The 20,745-nt window shown below is 44.9% G+C and overlaps 1 protein-coding gene across 3 annotated transcripts in view; it reads left to right on the top strand.

Annotated features, from left to right (window-relative positions):
* The window catches only part of aplp2 (amyloid beta (A4) precursor-like protein 2), a 220,011-nt gene that overhangs the window by 66,773 nt on the left and 132,493 nt on the right, over nucleotides 1-20,745 (top strand). For all 3 annotated transcript variants that reach the window (XM_085968197.1, XM_085968198.1, XM_085968199.1), the window contains exons 2-3: nucleotides 10,834-11,007; nucleotides 11,605-11,734. In XM_085968197.1, the coding sequence (XP_085824323.1) occupies nucleotides 10,834-11,007; nucleotides 11,605-11,734 (304 nt within the window). The remainder of the gene's footprint in view (nucleotides 1-10,833; nucleotides 11,008-11,604; nucleotides 11,735-20,745) is intronic.

Raw genomic sequence — 20,745 nt, forward strand, 5'->3', positions numbered from 1 at the left:
CTACCTCTTTGACAAAGCTTTTGTTCACTTGTCCTAATATCTCCTTATGTGGCTCAGTGTCAAATTTTGTTTTATAATGCTTCTGTGAAGAGCCTTGGGAAGTTTGATGGCTTTGAGCGGTCAGGACCTGAGCTACACATCTCAGGACACCTCGCTTCTGGCCTGCTCTAGTAGTCACATGTTGAGCTGGCTGGTTCAATTAATTTTCTGGTAGCTGACTTCTGACCCCAGAATTTTGATGCCATGGAACTCGAATAATGGTGGTGCCATTAATGGTCAAGGAGTGGTGGCTGAGCTCTTGTTTGAGATGGTCATTACCTGGCAATTGTCAACCCAAGTCGGGATGTTATCGAGATCATCTTGTAGTCTGGCATGGGCTGCTTCATTATCAGAGGAGTTGTAACTGGTACTGAACACTGGAACCATCAGTGAGCAGTCCCACTCCTGACCTTATGATGGAGGGAGGGTCTTTGATGAAACAGCTGAAGATGGTTGGGTCAAGGAAGGTTCCCTGAAAAACTCCTTCCCTGACGTGCTGGGACTGTGAGGACTAGCCTCTGACAGCGCACCCATTTTCCTTCAGCCATTGGAGACTTTTCACTTTGACCCCCATCGAAAGCAGTTTTGCTCAGGCTCCTTTGTGCCATACTTGGTCAAGTGCTGCCTTGATGTTGAAGGCAGCTATTCTCACCTCCTCTGGCATTCAGCTCTCGTGTCCCTGTCTGAATCAAGGATGTGATCCAGAGATCTGGAGCCGAGTGATTCTGACAGAACTGATGTGTGTTTTGGTGAGCAGGTTATTGATGGGTAGCTGTGGCACGATGGCAGTACTGAGGATCAGGGGGATCTTCGTGGAGCCTTCATCTCCTGTTGGCCGGGTTAGATTTGTCCTGTTTTTTTATGGGTAGGACTAACCTGGGCAATCTTTCACATTGGCTGGTAATTGCCAGTGTCCTATCTGTACTGGAACAGTTTGGCTAGTGGCGCAGCTAGCTCTGGTGCACAGGTCTTGAGCACTGCTGCCAGGATTTTGTCAGGGCCCATAGCATTTGCTGTGTCCAGTGCACTTCTTTAATGTCACATGAAATCAACAGAATAGGCTGGATAGTGTGAAGGTGGAAGCCTTGGTAGAAGATCAAGTAGGATCATCCACGTAGCACTTTTGGTTGAAGGCACTTGCAAACACTTAAACATTATCTCTTGCACTTGTGCTCGGCTCCAACATGGTTGAGGATGGGGATCTTCGTGGAGCCTTCATGTCCTGTTAGTTATCCGGCTGTCCAACATCATTCTCAATTGGATGTGGTAGGGCTACAGAACTTTGCTCTGATCTGTTAGCAGTAATAACATTTTGCTGATGGCCCACAGTGTCTCATGGATGCTTGGTTTTGGGCTGCTAGATCTGACCTAGGTCTGTTCCACTTGTAATGGGGATAGTGCCACATTATGGTGGAGAATGCCTTTGTGGTAGAGCTGAGTTTGTCTTCGCGAATTGGGCACTGGTCACTTCTGCCAATGCTATTGTGGCAGACATGTCTGCTGCAGGTAGGCTGGTAGGGATGAGGTCAAGTAGGTTATTTTGTAGTGTTGGTTCCCTCACCACCTGATGCAGCCATGCCCTGGTGCACAATGAAATCTTCCTTCAGTGTACATTCTGTGCCCTTGCTTCCCTCAGCTTTGTGGAAGTTAGAGTTACACAGAATGTACAGTACAGAAACCGGTCAGTTGGCCCAACAGGTCTATGTCGGTGTCGATGCTCCACACGAGCCTTCTCCCACCTTTTTTCATCAGCATAGCCTTCTATTCCTTTTATCCTCATGTTGAAATAATTTCCCCTTAAATGTATCTCTGCTGTTTGCCTCAACTACTTGATGTGGAAGAGAGTTCCACATTCTAACCACTCTCTGGGTAAAGAGGTGTCTCCTGAATTCCCTATTGGATTTATTATATTTATGGCCGCTAGTATTGCTCCTCCCCCCCCACCCCCAACAATTGGAAACCTCTATGTTGACCCTATCAAACCCTTTCAGAATCTTAAAGACCTTTATTAGGCCTTCTCTAGAGAAAAGAGCCCCAGCCTTTTCAATCTTGCCTGACAGGTATAACTTCTCAGTTTTGGTATCATTCTTGTCAATCTTTATTGCACCTACTCCAGTGCCTCTATTTTTATAGTATGGAGGCCAGAATTGTGAACAGTGCTCTCTAACCAAGTGATGCTCAACGTTGATCAGTTGAGGGAAGGGGTGCAGTAGATCGTTTCCTTGGCCTTGTCTGATCTGAAGCCATGATCCCTCACGGGGTGCGGAATCAATGTTGAGGACTCCCAGGGCCACTCCCATCCGACAGTGTGCCCCACACCTCAGTACATATCCAGGGATTTTGGCTTAAAGATATGGTTCTGTGACTATTTTAGACTATTTAACTAGTCTGTGGGATAGAGCTCCCAACTTAGGCACCAGCCCCCAGATGTTGGTGAGAGCAATGTTGCAGGGTTGACTGGGCTGAGATTGCCCTAGTCCTATCCTTGCACAATGCCTGGGTCGTTGCCGATAGAGCTGTCCATTTTCTTCTAATTGAACTTTGTCGCGATTGTTACAACTGGGTGGTTTGCAGGCACCTTCAGAAGGCAGTGAGGGAGCCAGGTATTGTGGGACTGGAGTAACATGTAGGCCAGACGAGGTGGGAAGGACATTAGTGAACCAGTTGGCATGCACCACATGGCACGGTGGGATTTGAACTCCAATCTCTGGGTTGTTAGTCAAGCGCCATAACCACTAGACTAATGCACACACAATTATCATCAATTATTGTGCAGATGAACTGAAGTATGGCAGACGAGTCTTTGGGGATAAATGTAAGAGAAAGGCTATTCAGAGAAGTAACAGAAAATATGTGGACCATAAAATAGTCCTATTTTCAGAGAAGTGAATGACTAGTTTATCAATTATTAAGGGTATTGGCCACAACACCGAGAAGTACCTTCTCTTCTAAGTCGTGCTGTGGTTTTTTAAATATCTGCCTGTATTATTGGATCAGGTGGAGCACCTCACATTAACATCTTGTCTGAAGTGTATGTGATGTGATGGGTTTCTGCTGGTAAGTGAGAGACTTATCGGGTCCTGAAGGGCATTGGATTAAAAGTTATACAGTACTGACTTTGTACAGACCATTTGGTGGGGTGCAGTTTTAGTCACTTTTCAGAAAGGGTACAGACCCATTAGAAAGGGTAGAGAGATCAATGACCAGGATAATTAAAGACCTGCAAGACTCAAGCGGCTAAACTTTTATTTTGCGTACAGGGATTGTTAAAATAGTGGAAGGTGTCGATAAAGAAGTAAGCAAGCTATTTAACTTGGATGATGAGCCCACTACTGAAGGGTTCAAGTACTAAGCTGACAAACCTCGAACAAGGTTGGAGATTAGAAAAATCAGCAGGGGAATGAAGACGTGAAGCAGACTCCGACGGGGCTGGGGTCAGTTGACACTATTGAAAGAGAACTGTTGAGCGGAAAGTTTAGATTCAGTTCCCACTCATTTTCGCGTCTCCCGGGTTGCTGACAGTGACAGATCTGTGTTCTGATTTAGGATTTATACACCAATGAGGCGACAACGTTGAGCACCGCCCACTTCAGGCCACAAAACTGAAACCGAACAACCACGGAAGAAAGATTGGGGTCTTTTCCGTCCGGTCCTGTCCGATAGGCCTGTCCCTTCTGTAGGTTTATCAATATTGAGTAAAAGCACAGCTTCATACTGGAGCATTCGTGATGCTGAGGACGTAATGGATATCACGTTTAATCAGTTGGTCACACCGCAGGTAAAGGTTGCGCAGGTAAAGGTTGCACAGGCAGAAAGGGAATGGGTGACCACCAGGCAGAGTAGTAGGCGCAGGCAGGTAGTGCAGGGGTCCCCTGTGGTCATCCCCCTCTCAAACAGATATACCACTTTGGATACTGTTGGGGGGGGTGGCTTATCAGGGGAAGGCAGCAGCAGCCAACTTCCTGGCACCAGGAGTGGTTCTGCACAGGACGGGAAGAAAAAGAGAGGTAGAGCTATAGTAATAGGGGATTCTATTGTAATGGGAATAGATAGGCGTTTCTGCGGCCGCAAACGAGACTCCAGGATGGTGTGTTGCCTCCCTGGTGCAAGGGTCGAGGATGTCTCCGAGCGGCTGCAGAACATTTTGGAAGGGGAGGGTGAACAGCCAGTTGTCGTGGTGCATATAGGTACCAACGATATAGGTAAAAAAAATGGGATGAGGTCCTAAAAGCTGAATATAGGGAGTTAGGAGGTAAATTAAAAAATAGGACTTCAAAGGTAGTAATCTCAGGATTGCTACCAGTGCCACGTGCTAGTCAGAGTAGAAATAGAAGGATATTTCAGATGCATACGTGGCTAGAGGAATGGTGCAAGGGGGAGGGATTCAAATTCCTGGGACATTGGAACCGGTTCTGGGGGCGGTGGGACCAGTACAAACCAGACGGTTTGCACCTGGGCAGGACCGGGACCGATGTCCTAGGGGGGAGTGTTTGCTAGTGCTCTGGAGGAGGGTTTAAACTAAAATGGCAGGGGGTTGGGAACCTGTGCAGGGAGACAGAGGAAAGGGAAACAAGGATAGAAGCAAAAGACAGGAAGGAGAAAAACAAAGGTGGCAGTCAGAGAACTCAAGGGTTTAAATCAAACATGGCCACAGTAAATAATAATTCTAAAAGGTCTAAGAGCGTTAAAAAGCAAGCCTGAAGGCTTTGTGTCTTAATGCGAGGAGCATTCGTAACAAGGTGGATGAATTAGCTGTGCAAATAGAGGTAAACGAATATGATATGATTGGGATTATGGAAACATGGCTCCAGGATGGCCAAGGCTGGGAACTCAGCATCCAGGGGTATTCAATATTCAGGAAAGATAGGCGAAAAGGAGGTGGGGTAGCATTGCTGGTTAAAGAGGGGATGAACACAGTTGTAAGGAAGGACATTAGCTCTGATGATGTGGAATCTGTATGGGTAGAACTGAGAAATACCAAGGGGCAGAAAAAGTTAGTGGGAGTGGTATATAGACCTCCAAACAGTAATGCGGAGGTTGGGGATGGCATTAAAAGGGAATTAAAGAAGTATGCAATAAGGGCACAGCAGTCATCATGGGTGACTTTAATCTACATACAGATTGGGCAAACCAAATTACTAACAATACGGTGGAGGAGGAATTCCTGGAGTGTGTACGGGATGGTTTCCTGGACCAATATGTCGAGGAACCAACTAGAGATCAAGCCATCTTAGACTGGGTATTATGTAATGAGAAATGATTATCAGCAATCTTGTTGTGCGAGGCCCCTTGGGTTGGATAGAATTCTTCATTAAGATGGAGAGTGAAGTAGTTGACTCAGACTAGGGTCCTGAATTTAAATAAAGGAAACTACGATGGTATGAGGCGCGAGTTGGGTAGGATTGATTGGGGAATGTCACTCAAAGGGTTGACGGTGGATCGGCAATGGCAAACATTCAAAGATCGCATGGATGAACTACAGAATTTGTTCATCCCAGTTTGTCATAAAAATAAAACAAAGAAGGTGACTCAACCGTGGCTAACCAGGGAAATTAGGGATAGCATAAGATCCAAGGAGAGGACATATAAATTGGCCAGAAAAAGCAGTAATCCTGAGGATTGGGAGCAGTTTAGGATTCAACAAAGGAGGACAAAGGGATTAATTAAGAGGGGGAAAATAGAGTATGAGAGTAAGCTTGCAGGGAACATAAAAACTGACTGTAAAAGCTTTTATAGATATGTGAAGAGAAAAAGATTGGTGGAGTCAAGTGTAGGTCCCTTGCAGTCAGAATCGGGAATTTATAATGGGGAACAAAGAAATGGCAGACCAATTAAATACATACTTTGGTTCTGTCTTCACAAAGGAGGACACAAATAACCTCCCAGAGATGTCGGGGAACATAGGGTCTAATGACAGTGAGGAACTGAAAGAAATCAGTATTTGTAGAGAAATGGTGTTAGGGAAATTGACGGGATCGAAGGCTGATAAACCCCCAGGGCCTGATAATCTACATCCTAGGGTACTTAAGGAAGTGGCCCTAGAAATAGTAGATGCATTGCTGGTCACCTTCCAAAATTCGATAGACTCTGGAACAGTTCCCATGGATTGGAGGGTAGCTAATGTTACCCCACTATTCAAAAAAGGTGGTAGAGAGAAAACGGGGAATTATAGACCGGTAAGCCTGACATCGGTAGTGGGGAAAATGCGAGAGTCCATTATAAAAGATGGAATGGCAGAGCACTTGGAAAACAGTGATAGGATCGGACAAAGTCAACATGGATTTACAAAAGGTAAGTCGTGCTTGACTAATCTACTGGAATTTTTTGAGGATGTAACTGGTAAAATAGATAAGGGAGAACCAGTGGATGTGGTGTATTTGGACTTTCAGAAGGCTTTTGATAAGGTCCCGCATAAGAGATTAGCGTGTAAAGTTAAGGCACTTGGGATTGGGGGCAAGGTATTGACTTGGATAGAGAACTGGTTGGCAGACAGAAAGCCAAGAGTTGGAATAAACGGGTCTTTTTCCGAGTGGCAGGCAGTGACTAGTGGGGTACTGCAGGGATCGGCCCGAGGACCCCAGCTATTCACAATATATATTAATGATCTGGACGAGGGAACTAGATGTAATATCTCCAAGTTTGCAGACGACACAAAGCTGGGTGGGCATGTGTGCTGTGAGGAGGATGCCGAGAAACTCCAGGATGATTTAGACAGGTTGGGTGATTGGGCAGAAGCATGGCATATGCAATATAACGTGGATAAATGCGAGGTTATCCACTTTGGTGTCAAAAACAGGAAGGCAGATTATTATCTGAATGGCAATAGATTGGGAGAAGGGGAAGTGCAACGAGACCTGGGTGTCCTTGTGCACCAGTCGCTGAAGGTAAGCATGCAGGTGCAGCAGGCGGTTAAGAAGGCAAATGGTATGTTGGCCTTCGTAGCGAGAGGGTTCGAGTACAGGAACAAGGATGTCTTGCTGCAGTTGTACAGGGCCTTGGTGAGACCACATCTGGAGTATTGTGCGCCGTTTTGGTCGCCTTATCTGTGTAAGGATGTTCTTGCCATGGAGGGAGTGCAGAGAAGATTCACCAGGCTGATGCCTGGGATGGCAGGAATGACGTATGAGGAGCGATTGGGTCGATTGGGCTTATACTCGCTGGAGTTTAGAAAAATGAGAGGGTATCTCATTGAAACGTATAAAATTCTAACAGGACTAGACAGACTAGATGCAGGAAGGATGCTCCCGATGGCAGGGGAGTCCAGAACCAGGGGTCACAGTCTAAGGATAAGGGGTAAGCCATTTAGGACAGAGATGAGGAGGAATTTCTTCACCCAGAGAGTGGTGAACCTGTGGAATTCTCTACCACAGAAGGCAGTAGAGGCCAATTGATTAAATATATTCAAGAAGGAGTTAGATATATTTCTTAAGGCTAAGGGGATCAAGGGATATGGGGAGAAGGCAGGGACAGGGTACTGAATTTGGATGATCAGCCATGATCTCATTGAATGGCGGAGCAGGCTCGAGGGGCCGAATGGCCTACTCCTGCTCCTATCTTCTGTGTTTCAGAATTGGTCAGTTGCAAATACATCCAGCAGACGATCAATCATGGATCACCGATCGACCCCATGAAGGCCTTTATCCAATTGTAGGTGTGGACAAAGCAGACTTAACAGGAAAGGATGGCTGTTGGGAGCATGGGAAATAAAACATTCCAAGGCGATGGACTAAGAGTGGCTAACTTGATGGAAGACCTGAGATTGATGGGAAGGTAGCTTGTTGGATGTTGCTGGTAGGGTTGCAAAATTCCGGGAATTTTTAAGAGGAAACTTTCCATGGGAGTTTATGGGAATTTATGGGAATTTTGAGTTTTTTTGCACACTGATGGTTTTTGTCTCTGACCCTTATATTATCTTTGTCATCAAAATAGACATACTGTTCCATACAAATAAAAACAGGCTTTGAAAACTTTATTTAGGTTATAATTTTGAACTTTATTGAACCCCCACAAAAAAGACCCATCTAAAATAAAATAAAAAGAGCGTCAGCTTATTTAGCCTGTAATTTGTCCTTATTTTGTCCCTTTTGAGTCTTCTATTCATGAGTCTTCTACTCATCATTGCTCCTCTTGATTCTCTGACTCTGGCTCTGACGTGTCCATTTCCTCCTCTGTGTCACTGTCTAGCTGTGTGGTGGACACTTCTGTATCTGGCTGAATAAGTTGTAGGTTCGCCCAGATCGCCACCAGTTTCTCCACTCTCTTGTTAGTCAGCCTGTTGGGCACCTTTGTATGTGTATTCCCAAAAAGTGACCAGTTTCGTTCAGAGGCCGCTGATGAAGGTGGGATTTGGAGTATCACCGATGCAATGGGTGACAGGGCCTCAGCTGCACAAAGTCCCTTCCACCAGGTACGTGCACTGATATGCTTGCATGATTCCCATATCCCGTCCCCATTCCAAAGACCTTGCTTGGTAGAGAACTTTGCCAGACTTCCAGAACTTTGCTCACATCCAGATTGAGGTGGCGCGAGAGGGTAGAAATCACACTAAGCGCTGTTGATTTGTTCTCCAGAAAGTATCGATCAGCACGATTGCAACAGGGCGAGTACATTTTTCCTGATGCTCCATGTGATGGAAGCATGACCTGTGCACGCACGACGCTACATCACCAATAGAGGGAGCAAATCGCTCATTCACTCATCCAACCAATCAGGACACATTTGTTCACAGTCACACACAAAACTTGTAATTATTCAAACAAGCCAAGTAAGAAGATAAACATATATTGATTAAGAAATTTCTTAATAATTAACATTCCATCTCTGATAGTAATTTGAAGAGAGGACCTGTGGGGGGGAAAAAAATGAAAAATACAAAAAAAAAACAAGATTATGCTAGCATGTGCTTTTTTGGGCAAAATTCCCAAGCTAAACTTCCCGTGGAAATTTACCGGAAACTTTCCACCCCTTTGCAACCCTAGTTGCTGGTAATCTGAGAGATAATCCACTTCCATTTGTGTCTGCACCTGTACTACTGCTTCAAAAGTAGTTTCAATTTCTATATAATCCCTCTGCTCTGTGAAGCACAGGACAAACTGGAAATTAGAAGCTGTAAAACAGTTGGCAGAATCACAGAATCACAGAAACCCCACAGTGCAGATAGAGGCCATTTCGGCCCATCGAGCCTGCACCGACACATATCCCACCTGATCCCCGTAACCCCTACACCAACACATATCCCACCCTATCCCCGTAACCCCACGTATTTACTCCCCCTAACACTAAGGGTCAATTTATCATAGCCAATCAACCTAACTCGCACATCTTTGGACTGTGGGAGGAAACCGGAGCACCCGGAGGAAACCCACACAAACACGGGGAGAATGTGCAAACTCCACACAGACAGTCGCCCGAGGCCGGATTCGAACCCGGGTCCCTGGCGCTGTGAGGCAACAGTGCTAACCACTATGCCACCGTGCTGCCCTAAATGTTCTTGTTTCTTGGCCTCGAGTTCAGCTGTAATGAGGGCACTTCCGATTATATTCAGACTGGAGAGCTCCACCTCGTTGGGTACAGCATGGGTGGTGCTTGTTTACTGACTAACTCTATACAGTACTTCCTGTCAAAGCTCCATTCTAAACAGCTGCTGAGACATTTTTCAACACCCCAATTAAAATGAAAAAAAAATGCATTTTCCACAGCAGACGCGATGCAGTGGCTTGATAGACCATAAATGTAACCATGTTTTTGTTAATCAACCTCAATATAGTGGTTAAAATAACTGGATAGGGTAAATGAATGTATACTAATTAAAATGGTAATGATTTCAGACCTGCAGACTCGTCTGCCCTTGGTAACTACCACCTCATAACCCAGCATACGCTGGCACCCTGCAGCTGTGCTTCTCAATCTTGTGTAGCTCTGAAGGTGGATGATTTTCTCAGGAATGACTAATCTTACATGCTAATTGTGCAGGAAATAGTAGGGCACTGTTACATTAGCAATTATAAACTTGTGTTTTTTAGTATCACGGTAAACGTATTTTTTGTTCTCCGATTGTTGCTGCAATAAAGAAAGGAAAGAACTTGCATTTACTTGGCGCCTGTCACGTGTACAGAATGGCCCAAAGTGCTTCACAGCCAATGAAGTATTTAGTCAGAGTTTTGATAGTGAGAGACCTTGAGCAAAGGCCGATCCAACCACAGAATCACATTGTATGGTTTTGTTGGATGTTGGTTTAAAACTCAAGTCATGGAACCTCCAGTGTCCACCACAGTGAAGTTATCGCCCCCTCCAGCCAGAAGGTAATGGACGTAGACAGACAACCAACAGTCCTAAATTTAGGCTTTATACTTAATGGTGTAGCAATACTTCAGCCGTAGGAATGAAGACCAGTACAAAACAAATATCAGCAACTGAACTTCATCTTTCTTGGCTGTGAGGTTCATTTATGTCGGACAGGAAGAAATTGGTGTTAGTGGGCTGTGTCATGAGGTGACATTTTGGCAAGAGCTAGATGGGAGGCAGGATTGGAGTGAGGGGAATGACGATTTCATTGCATGGAGCACCATGGGGTAAGTATCTGGTTTAGTGGTAATATTGGGCTCTAAAGCCTTCGTGCAGAATGGAGTGTGGTGATAGTGATAACTGGAAGCCTGGTTTATATTTGACTGCTGTGGTCCATCTTCTGTTCTTTAAGAAGCAATTTCAAATGCTCGCTGAATTAGGTTGGAAAAGGAAAGGGAGTTTATGAGTGAAGAATCGCTAGTGAAATTGATGATTTTTTTTCTGTTTCAGGCATTAGCAGCCAATACTGGAGCTGGATTTGCAGTGGCTGAGCCACAGATTGCTATGTTCTGTGGGAAGCTGAATATGCATGTCAATATTCAGACTGGAAAATGGGAACCTGATCCTTCAGGAAGCAAAAGCTGCTTAGGAACCAAGGAAGAGATTCTGCTGTATTGTCGAGAGGTGAGTCTAGGAAAAGTTTGTACTGCAGTATTAATGGACTGTCTAGAATTCTGCTGTGCAAATATTCTTTGTTCAGGAGAGAAACCAGGAGTTTTACAAACCGGGTGACGCCACGGAGCCCAACAAGCCTACGACCCTTGTTAGTTAATCTAAATTCCTTCTCGCGTGATCATTCAGTTCCCTGTTCAGAAACAGAGTTGTCTGTGGAACCCGTTTATACGATTTGCTTCCCAGGTAGCTTCATCCATATAAACAAAAGCAAAATACTGTGGATGTTGGAAATCGCAAATAAAAACAGAAAATGCTAGAAATACTCAGCAGGTCAGTCAGTATCTATGGAGCGAGAAACCCGTTTACGTTTCAGGTCGGTGACCTTCGGTCAGAACTCGAGTTCACGATACTGCACCGGGAGCTACCTGACCATCAAAAGGCGGAAGCATCGGCCGCTCCAGGTCAGACAGACCACAATTCCTGCACTGGGTGTCTAGGTGGGGCCTTGCCTCACTTGACGAGCTGCCTCTGATTAAACTACATTTGCCATATGTTCGAAGAGTCGCAGACATAAATGTCTCATGCAAATTCCACATTTTTTGTTAGGTTTATCCGGAGCTTCAAATTACTAATGTGGTGGAAGCGAATCAGCCAATCAGCGTTGAGAACTGGTGTAAAAAGGGAAAGAAACAGTGTCAAGGTCACACTCATATGGTGATTCCTGTTAAATGCCTGGGTAAGTACAAACCTAACTCGACCCTAAACAGAGCATAATAGAGCAGCTGCCTTCAAATTGTGCTTTCCCTATCCTGATATTCCTAAAAGTGGAACAGTAAAGGTAGCTGCAGTGAATGTATTTGCTTTTTATATTACTTGTTCACGTTGTGTACCATTAGTATGCTCTTGCGTATACAGTTATCAGTGTATACGTCTCAATGTAGCAGACTCTCGGGTTACGTTTCACGATAAGACATTAATTAAATCAGTGACTATTTATTCCACTCTGCAGCCACCGTTGTTGCAACATAATGCACTAGGATACAAGGTATGGTCACTGCAGCTTGTATGACAAGTTTGTGCAGCTTGTGTCTCGACGGAGCTGTTGGGTTGCAATATGTGTAATCTGAAGAACTTATACTTATTGGAGATACTAGCACTGCATCTCTTGGATGAATTTGAAATTGATTAGCAACTTGGGTTAAAACTGCTGTTAAAGCTTTTTGCAGTTTAGGGATGATTTTGAGACAGGAACTGAGAATAGCTAGTTAAGAGGGGATAGGTTGGAGTGGTTAAGGGAGGGGAGGTACCGGTGCAGAAACTGAGATGGCCAATGTCACGCTGGTAGTTCAAGAGAAAGCATCAGGCTAGAGCGAGGGGGTCCAGGAGTATCAGGAAGACTGGAGACAGGAGAACATAAAATAAGAAAGAGGAGTAGGCCATTGGGCCCCTTGAGCCTGCTCCGTCATTCAATGAGATCATGGCTGATTATCTACCTCATCTCCACTTTCCTGCCCTATCCCCATATCCCTTGATTCCCTTAATATTCAAAAATCTATCGATCTCTGTCTTGCATATACTCAATGACGGGGCTTCCACAGCCCTCTGGGGTAGAGAATTCCAAAGATTCACCACCCTCTGAGTGAAGAAATTTCTCCTCATCTCAGTCCTAAATGGCCGACCCCTTATTCTGAGACTGTGACCCCTGGTTCTAGACTCCCCAGCCAGGGGAAACATCCTTGCTGCATCTACCCTGTCAAGCCCTGTAAGAATTTTGCATGTTTCAATGAAATCACCTCTCATTCTTCTAAACTCTAGAGAATATAGGCCTAGTCTACTCAATCTCATAGGGCAATCCCCCCATCCCAGGAACCAGTCTTGTGAACCTTCGTTGCACTCCCTCTATGGCAAGTATATCCTTCCTTAGGTAAGGAGACCAAAACTGTACACAATACTCCAGGTGTGGTCTCACCAGGGCCCTATGTAATTGCAGTAAGATGTCTTTACTCTTATACTCAAATCCTCTTGTAACAAAGGCCAACATACCATTCGCTTTCCTAATTGCTGTACCTGCACGTTAACTTTCAGTGATTCGTGTACAAGGACACCCAGGTCCCTCTGAACACTAACATTTCCCAATCTCTCTCCATTTAAAAAATGCTCTGCTTTTCTATTTTTCCTACCAAAGTGGATAACTTCACATTTCTCCACATTATATTCCATTTGCCATATTCTTGCCCACTCACTTAGCCTGTCTATATCCCCTTGAAGCCTCCTTGCATCCTCCTCACAACTTAGATTCCCACCCAGCTTCGTATCATCAGCAAACTTGGATATATTACTTTTCCAAATCATTGTTGTAGATTGTGAACAGCTGAGGCCCAAGCACTGATCCTTGTGGTACCCCACTAGTTATAGCCTGCCAACCCGAAAATGACCCGTTTATTCCTACTCTGTTTTCTGTCCGTTAACCAATCACGAGTTCTAATTTTGTTCAATAACCTCTTGTGTGGCACCTTTTATCGAATGCCTTCTGAAAATCCAAATTCACCACATCCACTGGTTCCCCCTTTTCTATTCTGATAGTTACAACCTCAAAAAACTCAAATAGATTTGTCAAACACGATTTCCCTTTCATAAGTCCGTGTTGACTCTGCCCAATCCTATTATTTTCCAAGTGCCCTGTTACCACGTCCTTAATAATAGATTCTAGCATTTTCCCTACTACTGATGTCAGACTAACTGGTCTGTAGGTCCCAGTTTTCTCTCTCCCTCCTTTCTTAACTAGTGGGATCACATTTGCTACCTTCCAATTCGTGGGAACCATTCTAGAATCTATGGAATTTTGGAAAATGACAACCAATACATCCACTATCTTTACAGCTACCTCTTTCTAAACCCTAGGATGTAGGCCATCAGGTCCAGGGGATTTATCGGCTTTCAGTCTCATTAATTTCTCCAGTACTATTTTTTTTACTAATACTGATATCTTTCAGTTCCTCAATTTCGCTAGACCCTTGGTTCTCCACTATTTCCGAGAAGTTTTTTGCGTCGTCTTCCGTGAAGGCAGACACAATGTATTTGTTTAGTTTCTGTCATTTCCTTATTCCCCATTATAATTTCTCCTGTCTCAGCCTGTAAGAGACCTACATTTACTTTCACTAATCTTTTCCTTTTTACATTCCTATAGAAGCTTTTACAGTCTGTTTTTATGTCTTGCTAATTTACTCTCATTCTATTTTCCCTTTATCAATCCTCCTTTGCTGAAATCTAAAATCCTCCCAATCCTTAGGCTTACTATTCTTTTTGGCAACATTATCAGCCTCTTCCTTTGATCTAATACTATCTTTAACTTCTCTTGTTAGCCACAGTTGGACCACGTTTACTGTGGGGTTTTTGTGCCTTAAAGCAAGGTATATTTGTTGTAAATTATGTATTAATTCTTCAAATGCTAGCCATTGCTTGTCTACTGTCATACCTTTTAATGTAGTTTCCCAATCTAGCTTAGCTAACTCGCCCCTCATACCTACGTAGTTTGCTTTTTTTAGATTTAAGACCCCAGTTTTGGATTTAACTAAATCACATTCAAACTGAATATACAATTCTTTCATATTATGGTCACTCTTCCCTGAAGGCCCCTTTACTACAATGTTATTAATTAACCCTTTCTCATTGCACAATACTAGACCTAAAATAGCCTGTTTCCTAGTTGGTTCCTCAACATACTGATCTAGAAAACTATCTTGCGTACATTCCATGAATTTGTCCTCCACGCTATTACTGCAAATTTGATTTGCCCAGTCTATATGTAGATTAAAGTCCCCCATGATCACTGTATTACCCTTGTTACATGCGCCTCTAATTTCCTGATTTCTGCTCTGCCCTACATTACAACTACTGTTTGGGGGCCTATAAACAACTCCCACCAATGTTTTCTGCCCCATGCTATTTGTTAGCTCCACCCAAACTGATTCTACTGCTTGATTTTTGGAGCCAAGATCCTTTCTCTCTCCTGTCTTTATTACAGCCTTTATTATCAGGGCTATCCCTCCTTTTCAATTTTGTCTATCTCTTCTAAAGTATCCTGGAATATTTAATTCCCAACCGTGGCCACTTTGCAACCACGCCTCCGTTATGGCTATTAGATCAGACCTGTTCATTTCTATCTGCGCTATTAGTTCTTGTATACTGTTGCGAATGCTTCATGCATTCAGATATAGTGCCTTTAGCTTTGACTTATTTCTATTTTTCCCTGATGTCACCTCAGTCACTGATGCCCTATGACCTTTGTTACTCTCTCTGTCCCTTCCTGACCCACTCTGCTTATTTTTACCCAAAACTCTGCTGTGCTCTAGAGCCTTAACATTTCTCTCGCTGCTTTTAAATTTATTCTTTCATAATCCTCCCACCCCCCCCCCCCCCCTTCATTAGTTCAAAACCCTGTCTAGTGCCCTAGTTATTGGGTTCACCAGGACACTGGTCCCAGCCCGGTCTAAGTGGAGCCCGTCTCAACAGAACAGCTCCCTGTTTCCCCAGTACTGGTGCCAGTGCCCCATGAAATGAAACCCCTTCCTCCCACACCACTCTTTGAGCCACGCATTAAACCTCTAATCTGTTTGTCCCTATGCCAATTTGCGTGTGGCTCAGGTAACAATCCAGAGATTATTACTTTTGAGGTTCTGCTTTTTAATTTGGATCCTAGCTCCTCAAACTCGCTTAGCAGAACCTCAGTCCTAGTTCTACCCATGTCGTTGGTTCCTATGTGGACCATGACAACTGGATCCTCCCCCCCCCCCACTCCAAGTTCTTCTCCAGCTGCGAGGAGATGCTTTTAACCCTGTTACCGGGCAGGCAACACAACCTTCGGAACTCTTGGTCGCGACTGCAGAGAACAGTATCTATCCCCCTGACTATACTTTCCCCTACCACAACTGCATTCCCTTTCACTCCCCCCACTTGAATGGCCCCGCGCCATGGTGCCATGGTCAGCTTGCTCATCCATCCTGCAGGCAGCAAGAACCTCATGCCTGTTGGACAAGGGTAAAGGCTGAGGCTCCTCCAGCACTGCACCTGGGGTCTCCTTACCTGCCTGAGTTGCAGTCACACCCTCCTGTCCCTGACCACTAACCAGACTTGTACCACTACCTAACCTAAGGGGTGTGCCTGCCTCCTGGATCAAAGTGTCCAGGTAACTCTCCCCATCCCCGATGCCCCGCAATGTCTGCACCTCAGACTCCAGCTCAAAAAGCTGACGTTCCTCAAGATGCAGGCACTTACTGCAAACGTGGTTGTCCGGGATCACAATGCTCGCCACAGACTCCCACATGCTGCAGTTGCGGCACACCACCTATACTGCCATCCCTATATGACCTTGTTTTACTTGATTAAATTTAATTCACGTACTGAAATTAGATATCTACTTGTAACACAAAGCACTACAAGTAGTGGAGGCAAAAAGTAGCAACTACTTCCCCCTCTTCAAATTCCCACTCTTTCCAAATTCCCAAATAAAGCACTCTGTTGAAGTCCACTCCGTTTAATCCCGCTCTGTGCGCTGCAGAAATGTTTACTTTTATACACTAGGAGCCTCACCCAATTTACAAGTGCTGACTCCGCTCCCCTGCTCCTGGTGATTAGCACCTAGTCAAGACAAACACTTACAGCTGACTGACAGTTAACTGCCACTGGCAGGCAGCTTCTGCTGACTAGTTTTTAAATTTCTAGGTTAACATCAAAATCTTAAACTAAATTGCACTTTTTACAGCTTCTACTTACCCAATACTTATCGGAAATGCCCACTCTTTCCATATTCCCAAATAAAGTACTCTGTTCAAGTCCACTCCGTTTAATCCCGCTCTGTGCAGACAGGAGTAGGGATCGCTTCATGGAGTGCGGGGGAACCTCTTAGCCAAAGAAGGTATTCAGGTGGCGGAAGAAGAGCTCGCTATCATGTCGATCAAAATTTATTGAGTTGGGAGCATTGCGGGATGAAACCCACGGACAAAGGAGATGCCGGCATTCTATGGTGTAAGGACCATATCGCGTTTTGGGATTTTTAACTTTTTTTTCTTGGAATGATTTTGGGATTAAGTTATGCGTAAGGGTTGTCTTTTAAAACAGTGAATTTGAACAGGTTTAAAATGACCTTTTAAACATTGCTATGGAATCTGATTCCACCAACCTTTTCAGGAAGTGTGTTCCAGATCTCAACAACCCTCTGTGAAGAAATGTCTCCCCATTTCTCCTAGTTATTTTTGCCAATTATTTCAAATGTATGATCTCTGGTAAATGACCCACTTGCCGGAGGAAATAGTTTCTCCCTACTTGCTCTATCAAGGGGGGCACGGTGGCATAGTGGTTAGCACTGTTGCCTCACAGCGCCAGGGACCCGGGTTCAAATCCAGCCTCGGGCGACTGTCTGTGTGGAGTTTGCACATTCTCCCTGTGTCTGCGTGGGTTTCCTCCGGGTGCTCCGGTTTCCTCCCACAGTCCAAAGATGTGCGGGTTAGGTTGATTTGGCTATGATAAATTGACCCTTAGTGTTAGGGGATTAAATACGTGGGGTTACAGGGATAGGGTGGGATATGTGTCGGTGCAGGCTCGATGGGCCGAAATGGCCTCTATCTGCATTGTGGGGATTCTGTGATTCTGTGAAAACCCTGTTTAACTTTGAGGACCTCTTTTAGGTCTCCCCTTAACCTTCTCTGCTCTAAGGAGAACAATCCCAGCTTCTCCAATCTCTCCACATAACTGAAATCCCTCATCCTTGGTATCATCCTGATTAACCTCCTTCACCAAGGCCTTGACATTCTTCCCAAAGTGTAGTGCCCAGAATTATACACCATACTGCAGCTGAGGTCTAGCCAGAGATTTGTGAAGGTTTAGCATGACTTCCTTGTTTTTATATGTTATGCCTCTATTTACAAAGCCATGTTATCCATATGCTTTCTTAACCGTCTTATCAACTTGCCCTGGCACCTTCAAAGATTTGTGAGTATGCACTCCTGGGTTGCTCTGTTATTGCGCCCCCCCACTGCCCCCTTTACCCTTCTCAAATGGCAAATATTTATGCCCATTGTGATTCTATTCAAGTTGGCAGGTTATGAGGTGTGTTCTAAGTACAGGAAACTTTGTGCTATCCGGCACCGACGGGCCCGAGCTGTTGTCGTTCCGTCAAAACTGCCGGACACTCCAGCGCTGATGTTGAAAGATACGGAAGCTTCTGAGCTCCGTATCTGTCAACAAACCCTGTTGCCAGCTTCTAAACAGTCCAAGCGTCTCTGTCGCGTCTCTAGCGTAGCAATAGCTTCAGCAGACCTTGCAGAGCTTGACTGTTGAGGGGAAAAAAGCAACCAGAAAAAAAACCTAACAAACGGCACCTGATTTTTGCCAGTGGCTCGAGCATTCCGGACAGTTAGCCTCCGGATAACACAAAGTTTCCTGTATATGCTCCTGGGACGGGGGGTAGTCAGTTTGGTTATGGTCCTGCACAGGAAGGTGTCAGAGACGCACCTTTGCTTTCTGGGGCCAGAATTGAGGGAGAAAAGGGACATGGGCGGATAGGTTTTAAGCAAATGGATGCAGCACACAGCCCTGGGCCTGGAGCTGGAAGCTTAAAAGATGAAGAAAATCCATTTTTTGCAGTTAGAAGTAATCCGAAAGAAAGCTGATGCTGAAAGGGTCAGGCCACAGGTTTGATAATTTTTTTGTTTTGAGGAGAGAAGTGTGAGCTAGGTAAGTGGAATTTGCTTTGACTGTTACTCTATGTTCACTTGCTGTTGGTGAAATAAAGCAAATTAAGGATTTGTATTTAACTTCATCAAGTGTTTCAATTCACAGTTAAAAGATTGGAGAAATACACATGGACCGAGAGACTTAGTATCCAGTTGCGAACACCAGGGGGATGTCATTGTTACACCTTTGGGTTATGCTGTCATATAAAGAAAGAACTTGCATTTATATAGCACCTTTCATGACCTTGTGGCGTCCCAAAGCACTTTACAGCCAATCAGGCGCTTTTGAAGTGTAGTCACTGATCGTTGTCTTGTCGTGCTGCTACAGCTTCCCTCACCACTGTTCCACGCAGGCTCTGGCTTGAGAATTGAAGACCTACAGATCTTTAGGTCTGCATGGCTCTGGTAGTAGAGGGCATTCTAGGAGATGCTCCATTGTTTGAGATGCCTCTCTGCAGTCACAGTCGGTAGTATCAGTTTGGCTGTATCCCCACTTCTGCATGGGGGCTCGAGGCTGAGGCGATTGAGACACAGCCAAGTAGGCCAAGTCTCACTAGCTCCTGTTGTAAGAGATTCCTCTGGATCAAAAGATAGCTTGTGTGGCTTTGTCTGCAGAGCCTTTGTCCAAGCATCTAGTCTACAGCTGTGGGAATTATATTCCAAGAGTGGGACAGCATGTAAAAAAACTGCTCCTGGACTTCAGCCTCTTCGTTGCTGGCTCGTGTTCAAAAACTGGATGACGGGGCTTGTTATGAATCTTAAGATCCATGAAGAAAGACTCATGAAATATCACAGGACGGCCAGCTGGTGGCGCCGTCCAAGGAGTATAAATACTCGGGCGTGGGCCCAGCTTGCCCAGGACATTTTGTAAACAGGAACTAGTGAAAGATAACTAGACCTCCATGTTTTGAAACAAGTTGATTAAAGCCTTGCTTTATACTCGAACCAAGTGCATAGTGAGTTTTATAACTTCAGGGATCACTTGTCTGCATTGACCTTTCCACTGTTGATGAAACTCACCTCCTTATGAAAGGTTGGGCAATACCAGCAAGCAGGTAAAGCTAACTGGTGTAATGTAGGGAACCGTGGCAGCCAGTATGCACACAGCAATGCGATAAGTGAATGTGCAGGTGCAGGGAGGCAAATGGTATGCTGGCCTTCATTACAAGAGGTTTTGAGTACAGGAGTAAAGAAGTCTTACTCCAATTATACAGGGCCTTGGTGAGACCACACCTGGAGTACTGTGTACAATTTTGGTCTCCTTACCTAAGGAAGGATATACTTGTCATAGAGGGAGTGTAACGAAGGTTCACGAGATTGATTCCTGGGATGATGGGACTGTCGTATGAGAAGAGATTGAGTAAACTAGGCCTGTATTCTCTTGAATTCAGAAGAATGAGAGGGGATCTCATTGAAGCATACAAAATTATTACAGGGCTTGATAGGGTGGATGCTGGGAGAATGTTTCCCTTGGCTGGGGAGTCTAGAACCGAGGGGCCACAGCCTCAGGATAAAGGGTTGGCCATTCAGGACTGATGAAATTTCTTCAGAGGGTGGTGAATCTTTGGAATTCTCTACCCCAGAGGGCTGTGGAGGCTCAGTCATTGGGTATATTCAAAACAGAAGTCGGTAGATTTCTGACTAGTAAGGGATATGGCGATAGGGTCGGTGAATGGAGTTGAGGCAGATGATCAGCCATGATCTCATTGAATGGTGGCGCAGGCTCGAAGGGCCGAATGGCCTACTCCTATTTCTTGTGTTCTTAAATGATCAGTTAATCTGTTTTAGTGATGTTCATTAAAGGATAAATGTTGGCCAGGATGCCGACTAGTGCATGGCATGTTTTACCTCCACCTTACCCCCTACTTGACCAGTCCCTACCCAACTGTGTCCGTCACTCCTTTCGATGCCCTCCGCGATCACCTGCATGACCCCCTCCAAGTCACATATCCTGATATGAAGAACAACCTGTTGCCGACTGCAAGATTTATGCTGCTCATACAGGAGACTTCTTGAC

This window comes from Somniosus microcephalus, chromosome 26 (genome assembly GCF_052327205.1).
Source record: "Somniosus microcephalus isolate GS21.2 chromosome 26, FLI_Smic_1.0, whole genome shotgun sequence".
Lineage (NCBI taxonomy): Eukaryota > Metazoa > Chordata > Chondrichthyes > Squaliformes > Somniosidae > Somniosus > Somniosus microcephalus.